The 9,169-nt window shown below is 40.0% G+C and overlaps 1 protein-coding gene across 1 annotated transcript; it reads left to right on the top strand.

Moving 5' to 3' along the window:
* The first annotated feature begins 3,262 nt into the window (after positions 1-3,262).
* LOC131224166 (pentatricopeptide repeat-containing protein At3g22690-like) lies at positions 3,263-4,939 on the top strand. Its single transcript, XM_058219708.1, has one exon. It carries the CDS (start codon positions 3,263-3,265, stop codon positions 4,937-4,939), a length of 1,677 nt encoding a protein of 558 aa, XP_058075691.1.
* The last annotated feature ends 4,230 nt before the right edge of the window (positions 4,940-9,169 follow it).

Consider the following 9,169-nt stretch of genomic DNA (forward strand, 5'->3'; position numbering starts at 1 on the left):
TAGAAACCGCCTCAAATTTACACAGTCCGCGCGGAATCTGCATATCATCTGCGTAACCTTCGACTAGTCGAGCCAGGGCTCTGATTGGTCAAGCCTATCCCTTGACTGGTCAAGCGTCCCAGAAATCTCAAATACATCGTTGCTGGACTTTGAGTTGAACTACCTCGATTGGTCGAGCATCTCGGTGAACCAAGATTTAAGACATCTGTTTTACATCAAGTCCATGATGGCATTCGGTCTCATTTGCTCACATTTTCAACATTATGCGATACTATGAAAATGGTCATAACTCCCTTGTTATAGGTCGGATTAGAGTGATATTATGCTCGTTGGAAAGATAATTTGATAAAATTTTAAACGGCTTTAAAATTATCTCATTCGAACATTGTTTGACCATTCAAAAGTGGACTCAAATCTCATGATGACATTTAATTATGTTTGCTCTTATTTCCAATATTGTGTGATCTCACGAAAACAGTCACGACTCCTTTGTTATATGTTGGATTGGAATAATCACGTGTTCATTGGGAACATAATTCAGTGAACTTTCAAATAGCTTTGGAATTATCTCATTTGATTTTTCAAAAGTGGGCCAAAGTCCAGCTCTTAGTAAAAGATCAATATAAGCTTAATCTTTCAAAGAAAGAAGAAGAAATTATTTTTTAAAAGTGGAGTTTTTGATGTCTCTCCTCCTCTTGCATCAGTTTCTTCCTAAGCAAATCCATTTAAGAGAAATATTTGTAGGAAAAAAAAAAAACCATCTTTTAAAAGTGAAGTTTTACTCTCTTTTTTTTCTTTATATCCATTTTAAAGAACCTATTTTTCCAAGGTGGAACTTTCTATGAAAAAAAAAGTACTAAAAAAGCATAAAAGATTGTTGAATAGTAATTTTTCTAAGGTAAGACATTATGTCAGAGAGTAATCGAAAAGTACGAAAGATTGATAAAGATTAATTAAAAAGTACGAAAGATCATCAGAGTGCGGTGGTAAAAGGAAAGTATACTAGGAAATAATGATAAAAGGTGCATATGCATACAAAAAATAAAGTATTTAGGTACATTTTCATTAAAAGAAAATATAAACCATGTCCTAATGTGTAAAAAAAATAATAATTTAAAAAGTGGTATCATTTCCTCACTCCCACCAAAAATTGCTCCGATCTACCCAAAAGGCTCATTATTATTATTATTATTAATTTTTTAAAATTTTTTTATTTTATTTCAGTTCATTCTCATAATGGTATGCTTATGAACAGTTTGGTTGGTACATAAATATCGTGGTGAGCCTGAAGAAGGTTTCAACGGTGGGCGTTTCCATATCCACTGTTTCCTGCAGTGTTGTTGACTTGAGTAATGGATATACTTATTCTTGGGATCGTGGCCTAACGACAAGTGGAGAAATGAACGAAGTAGATTTTCTAGGGACAATGTGGTGGGTCCCGGGCACCTTCCGCGTTGGACTCGGATTCAGTAGTGACCCTCGAGTGTAGGTGCGTCGAAAAGCTCCGTGGCCCCACCATGCATGATGTATGTGTTTTATCCATGCCGTTTATCTATCGATTTTCCTATTTCATTTTAAGGCATGAGCTAAAAAATGAGACAGATTCGAACGTCGGGTGGACCACACCACCCGAAAGAATGGTACTGAATGCACACTATTAAAAACTTTTGGACTACAAAAGTTTTGAATCGGACTGATCTTTGTGTTTTCCCTTCCTATAGGTCTGTATAACCTGTTAGAAGGAAAATAAATATTACAGTGGGACCGAGAAGATTTTTAATGGTGAGCGTTCAATCACCATTGTTTCCCGTTTTGTGGTCCACCTACAACTTGTATCTGCGTCATTCTTGGGCTCATGCCATTTGAAAAAAAGGTATAGACGGCGGGGATAAAACACATACATGATGGCATACAATACCTACGTAGAGGTTACTACCGAATCGGACGCGGCCTGTCATTAGCTTGGAACGGACAGGGTCTCCGAGGGGCTATCATGATGTATGCATTTTATCCACACCGTCCATCAATTTTTTTCATATCATTTTAGGTTACAAGCCCAAAAATCAGGCAGTTTGAATTCTCAAGTGGACCACAAAGTAAGGATTAAACATTTACAGTTGAAAACTTTTAACCCGCCACAGAAATTTTGAATGTGTTTTCCCTTCATCAGGTATACGTGACCTTATGAACAGGTTGGATGGCAATTAACCATCACTGCAGGCCCCAAGAAGGTTTCAACGGTGGGTGTCGTTATCATGGCTGCTTCATGTGGTGTGGTCCACTTGAGACTTGGATCTACCTCATTTTTGGGCTTGTACTCTAAAATGACATGAGAAAATGGATGAACAGTACGGATAAAATCTATACATCTAGGGGCCCTCAGAAATCCTGTCCGTTCCTAGCTGGGGCCGGACTGGGTACGACCCAATCCGCGTCCAATTGCGTCCATCCTCACCACTACGATCAACGTCCAAATTCAAAAGAATAAAGTGACCAAAGATCAACCAGCTATGATTTCCAGCCTACATGATTACCGCAGCATCTTCCATCCACAAAAGAGCCCATCATATCAACGGTCTGGATCACTAAACCTTGGGCCCCAATCGTATAAATAGAGTACGCAAAGGTACCGTCCACAAGACATGGAGAACCGATCCTCAGTTCCCCTTGACAGTTATTTACAGTTGTAGAACAACTGCTTCTAACGGAAATTCAAATTCAAAACCTGAGCATGGATCTCTCCCACCCTTCCCCTCTCATTCTTCTCCCTTCCCATCTCTCCGCCTCCGAAAAAATCCCCAATCCCAAACCGAACTTCAATCTCAAGCTCAACCACCCTCTCCTGGCCCGCCTCGAACGATGCACCGACATGGCCCACCTCCATCAAATCCACGCTCAGATCATCACCACAGGCCTGATCCAAGAACCCTTTGCCGCAAGCCGTCTCATTGCGTTCTGCGCGTTCTCCCTCAATGGAGACCTCAATTACGCTCTCGCACTTTTCAATGGGATCGATTGTCCGAATCTCTTCATTTGGAATGCCATGATCAGAGCCTTCTCTCGTAGCAACCGTCCGGAGAAATCCATAGAATTCTATGTCCGGATGTTGGAATCTGGGTGGCTTCCGGACACCTACACCTTCCCATTCCTGCTGAAATCGGTTTCCCATCTTTCGGCCTTTGGAGAGGGCCAGCAGATTCATGCTCATGTTTTGAAATTTGGGTTGGCGTCGGATTCTTTTGTTGCAAACTCGTTGATTCGGATGTATGCGGAGTTTGGGTGTGTTGAGTTTGCACGGCAGGTGTATGAGGAAATGCCCAATAGTAAGAGAAATGAGGTTTCTTGGGCTTGTTTGATTGCTGGGTTTGTTAATAATGATCGCCTGAAAGAGGCATTGGATCTTTTTAATGGAAATGATTGGAGGGAGATGAAGGTTGATCAGGTCACATTGGCTATTGTGCTTTCTGCGTGCGGACGGACCCGGGATTTGGATCTGGGGAAGGAAATTCATTGTTATATTGAGGAAGAGGGGATTGAAATGAGTGTAATTCTCTGCAATTCGTTGATGGGTATGTATTTGAAGTGCGGGTGTTTGGAAATCGGCCGAAGGCTGTTCTTGGACATGACGGAGAGGGATTCCGTTTCTTGGAATGTGTTCATTTCAGGGTTTGCGGAGAATGGGTGTTTGGAAGAGAGCCTAGAAATGCTTACTGAGATGCGATTGAGGGGTGTGAAAGCTGATGAGGCCACCTTTCTGAGCTTGATTTTGGGTTGCTGGCGGCTTGATTTTGGCATTGTGATTCATGATCATGCCAAAGAGATGGGGTTTGAGTTGAACATCCCAATCTGCAATGCGCTTATCACTATGTATTCAAGAATTGGAAGCATTGATATGGGGAGACAACTGTTTGATGATATGCCTGAAAGAGATATTGTCTCATGGAACTCTATGATTGCAGGTTATGCTCGATCAGGTTCTATGGATGCTGCTCGCCTTCTTTTTGAACGGATGCCCAATAAGGATAATTTTTCATGTAGCACAATGATTATGGGGTATGTCAGGCAGGGTCAATCAGATGAAGCAATGAAAATCTACAAAATGCTTCTAGTTGAAGGTATAGAACCCGACAGGGTAACTATAACCAGTGTTCTTTCTGCATGTTCTCATTTGGGGCTGCTAGAAGAAGGAGCATCAGTCCATCTCTACTTGGAGAAGATCGGAATGCAAATTGATACTGCTTTGGGCACTGCTTTGATCGACATGTATGCAAAATGCGGGTGTTTGGAGAAGGCCATCGAAGTTTTTGAAGGCCCATTTGAGAGGGATGTGTTTACATGGACCACAATGATTTCGGGATTGGCCATGCATGGACATGGGAAAGAGGCTGTCAATCTCTTCCAACAAATGCAATGTGTAGGAGAAGAATTGACCAAACCCAATTCTGTCACCTTTTTAAGTGTTCTATCTGCTTGTACTCATGCTGGATTGGTTGAAGATGGACGGCAGATCTATGACAGCATGTCGAATGATTATGGAATAGAGCCCACAATGGTGCACAAGGGATGCATGGTTGATCTACTTGGGCGGGCTGGACAGTTAAATGAAGCAGTTGAGTTTATAGCAAGCTTGGGGTCTGAAGTTGATGTCTGCGTATGGGGAGCCCTATTGGGTGCCTGTAGAATCCATCGAAATGTCGAGTTGGGTGAATTTGCTACTAAGAAGATACTTGAGCTGGACCCTATGCACCATGGAGCCCATGTTCTTATGTCTAACATTTATGCAGAGGCAGGCCAGTGGGATGATTCAAAGAGGATGAGGAGGAAAATGATGGATGAAGAGATTGCCAAGGAAGTTGGTCAGAGTTGGATTGAAATGAATGGAATCTTGCGTGAATTTACGGCTGGAGATATTTCCAACAATGGATCTAATGAGCATTGAGATGAAATTGGGATTTCATAGACTTGCAACACAAATATCTACTGCAGCACATGGCTATAAAATGTGTTCATTGCAGATTTGGCTTGTTATGTACTATCAAAGATCAGACTGTGTAAGCGGCACTGGCGTGGCCGCAACTGGCAGAACATTCAGTTGTGTTATGGGTGGTGTTTGAATTATCTCCGATATTATCGAAATATCTCTAGCTTGGCGATACTGATAACACTAGTAGTGATACCAATAACACCGGTGGTATTAGAAATTCCAGACATCAACAATGCGCTAAGTATCGCCAATGAATCGATATCGCCAATATTTTCAATTGTGTAAATTCTAGGCATTGCTTGTATTGCCAATGTATCACCAATATTTTGGACTGTGTAATGGCACTTGTATTACAAGTATATTGACGATATTTCAATAATATCATCAATGTAAAGATATCACAGAAAATTTGTTTATTCAAAAAAAGTTAAAAAAAATTGTATTTCAAATTTTTTTTTTTTTTTTTATGTGCACATTGTTGCATGCTGTTTTCAATTTATTATTGCTAATATTGGTAATATCTCAATATTATTGTTATCGCAACATGCTCAATATCAAGGCTGCAATCTTTCGTTTTCTTTCTAGTTGTTGATGATTTCTTGGCAAAATATTGTGAGTTGTTGAGATTCTGCAATATCGATGGATGTTTGGATGGGTGGTTAGATGGGATCAATGGGATGGTTAGACTGTTTCTTACGACAACACATGCTTTTAAGCCTCCATTAAATGGAAACTTATTGTGTATATTCTTTTTGCAAATTTTTTATTTCTAAATGTGCAAATATGTCTATTTCAGTATCTCTTGAAGTTTCACTTCTACCATTTTCCCATGTTCTCTCACATTTTCAGTTATCAACGATATTATCGGTGATATCGATATTGTTTCTGTATCCCTGGCTAGCGAAACTTGTAGCGATACCGATACTTTGAACATTGGTTACAGGTATGTTTGGATGTCCCTAGAAGGTGGGACTGATAACTTTTCTACCCCAAATCAATATCAGTTGCAGACTTATATAGGTATCATATCATGCATGATGCGGCTAATGCTTTTCTCACCACCACGACCTGCTTAAATACCGGTGCTGCCTGCAATTAGGGGTGCATCCAACTAACGGGCTGCCCGCAATTAGGGGATTGAACTAGATGCTTGTCTAGTGGACTCGGCCCAGCCTGGGCCATGATATTTAGGTAACATGCTGTCCTTTGAAATGCCTTGGCTTGGCCCATCCCAGCCCATTTTCGCCCCTGATTTTCATGTTCTATCATGGGCCATCTGCAGCAATACGCATGGGATGGGCCACACAAGCAGATGTAACAAGGATGTAGCCCCGAATTGGTATTGGTTTGGATGATTCGTGGAACTCATTTGCTTGGCATTTGGGCAGAGCAAGCAAAAATGCCACTTTCGATTTCATTTCAACTAACAACTGAAAAGAGTCCAACATTAAGTTGGATGAGTGCATCCAATTCGCAATCATAAAGAGAATAGATCACCTACAACCAACGATGCCGCAACCTGTGGTGTTGCACTGCCTTTGCGGCCACATGCCACTTCCATGGGACCTTTTGATGTTGGGAAGAGCATAAAAAAAATGGTAGTGTAAAAAAGTGAAGAGAAAGATCAATGTCATCCTCAAGTGATTAATTTTTTTTTTTTTTTTGGTTAGCTTGTTAGTACACCCCATGTCAGTTGACACTTCACTGTTAGCCACCCCCAGGGATCGATACCAAGACCTGTGTTGAAACGAGGTATCTTTCACTCAGTCTACCACTTACGCTATGAAACAGGGTGCAAGTAATTAAAACCTTAAATACACAAGGAGATCAATTCTTGAATCTACAAGAAAATAAGAAAATTTTGAATATTTTACTTAATAATGAATATATGATTTTCTCGATTACACCATTAATAAAGAAAAAGCAAAATCTTACATCAAAATATCGAAAATAGTAAAATTCTAATTCTAATTTGAAGTTACCCAAAATCACAAAAAATATACTCAAAGACTAAATTTGTCAAAAGTAGAAACATCAAATACACCTTATCGGAGCATTTTCGGTGTTTATTAGAAGCCATTTCTAAAAATGAAGGGAATCCTAAAACTTTAAAAATAATGAGATACAACAAAAATCAAAATTAATAAAAATAAATTATTATTATTATTGTTATTATTTGAAAATCGCAATTTTGAATAGGAAGTGTGTGTTTTCTAGCGAAACCAATAGACACAGCCCACTGGGTGGATTGGTTGACCCTAGATGGCCTATTACATGAAGATTGATAGATGGTGTGTCCCATAACGATACTCAGATCAAAAGTTATAAACTATTTATGGTTTTCGAATGACAATTTCTCCCTATTTGAAATGAATTTCTTTGAATCAGACGCACCTAGGGCCAGTTATGTCATGGCCTAAATAGGATTGGGCTTAGATGTCATGCCCTGCATAGGACTATGCCCAAATTTTACGGACTACTTCCACTTTTGTTTGGCCTTTTTTCGTCCATCCATGCTATAAATGCATTTGTGCCACATCCTACATCACCTTCGTATAATGAAAATTGCATGCCCCATCATGAAGATCATATCATGAAGATCACCTAGAACAAAAGTTGGGCAGTGGACAACTGACGGTTTGACATGACACAATGTACAAGAGTCCACCTAGAGAGGTTCAACCTAACTTTCGAGCAGGGTGATCTTCACAAAGGAGCCTACTAACCCCATGGTATGCATGTCCTACACAAGTGGCATATTGAAAGGAAAGATGATACAACAATACAAGTTATGGTGTGGTGGTTTCTTATAGCCGCAGCTCAAAAACTAAAAAGCTTCAATTTATAATTTGTTGTGGGGAAAATCGAACTGGTCCCCCACATAGGAAAGTATGATGGTCCAACTACAACTGATGTGCATCTGGGATGATTTAGCCTCGAGTGGAGGTGACAACGGTCTAGGCAGAAGGGCCATTTAACAATTTGTCGTGCTAAGTTGTCATAGCACGAGGCTAGGAGACATGATGAGGAGTTACTCTGACGTAGAGACGAGTCGTCGAGCTGAGTTGTTTGACACAGAGCTCAACGGGAGAGGATGCGCTTCACCAGGAATGTCTACAACATGGATAACCACCCATAAGAGAAGGAGCTCGAGCCCTAAGCTCTCCCACACTCCGAGCTGACCGGGCTGACCACCGCTAGAGCAGTTTGAGTAACCCGGAGGGGATAACACCCCAAACCCAGAAGAAGAAGATCCGACTTGATCTCAACCGAAAATTACGTTGACCGAGGCAGGCTTGACGACATCTTCAACGGTAGTTTCCCATCAGAACATGGACTCTCCGGCTATCCTATTAATACACAATGATTTCAAAACCACCCGAGAACCCTATATATACCACCATCCTAAACTAGAAGGAGGTAAGATCTAAAAACTTAATCCACACCACCAAAATTCTTACCTACTAACCTAATTTAGGCATTGGATGGTCCACAAGAGACCACGGACGCCCACAACTGTCCATCTCTTCCCTATTTTTTGCAAGTCCATCAGAGGGCTCAATTCTACAATATTGATCATATCTGTTGGCTAGAATCTGGTGACAACATATATAGTTCATTTTTTGTTACAAGTAGCTTCATTTCTCAAGGTGTAGTTAGATCAAATCCTTGATCTCAAATGCCGAAGTAAGATTGTTTTATTTTTTTTAAATTTAACTTCATGAATATCATCTCATTGTCATGGACTATCAAGATTATTGTTTGCGATTCTTGTTTCTTAATAAAGGTTAAGAGATCAAATGAAATTTGCGAATATTTCAATTAGAGATTATTTGAGCCCATAAAATATTTTATTCAACTTATACCCTTTTTTACCTTTGAATTAAGTGACGAGAACTCTGAGAGGAAGACTCATATAAATTTCTTTGTAAAAATTTCCATATAAAAAGGCATTCTTGATTTTCAACTGATGCAATGCTTAATGTAGATGGACAACAACAAACAAAATAACTTAACTGATTTCACCTTTGCACGTGACCTTGCAAAGGTCTCGCGATTTTTATATCTCCAAAACTCCATTATTTATAGACAATGAAATGAAAACGGCTTGGGCCTCGGCCAAGGTCCAACAAAGCCCAAGCCTCTATAGAGCCCAAAGCCTAAATATCTATCAACAATTTAATA

The sequence above is a fragment of the Magnolia sinica genome, chromosome 13 (genome assembly GCF_029962835.1).
Source record: "Magnolia sinica isolate HGM2019 chromosome 13, MsV1, whole genome shotgun sequence".
Lineage (NCBI taxonomy): Eukaryota > Viridiplantae > Streptophyta > Magnoliopsida > Magnoliales > Magnoliaceae > Magnolia > Magnolia sinica.

What these genes read in the sequence shown, in the direction of transcription:
- LOC131224166 (XM_058219708.1), top strand. Translation starts at nt 3,263, where the DNA reads ATGTATGCGGAGTTTGGGTGTGTTGAGTTTGCACGGCAGGTGTATGAG.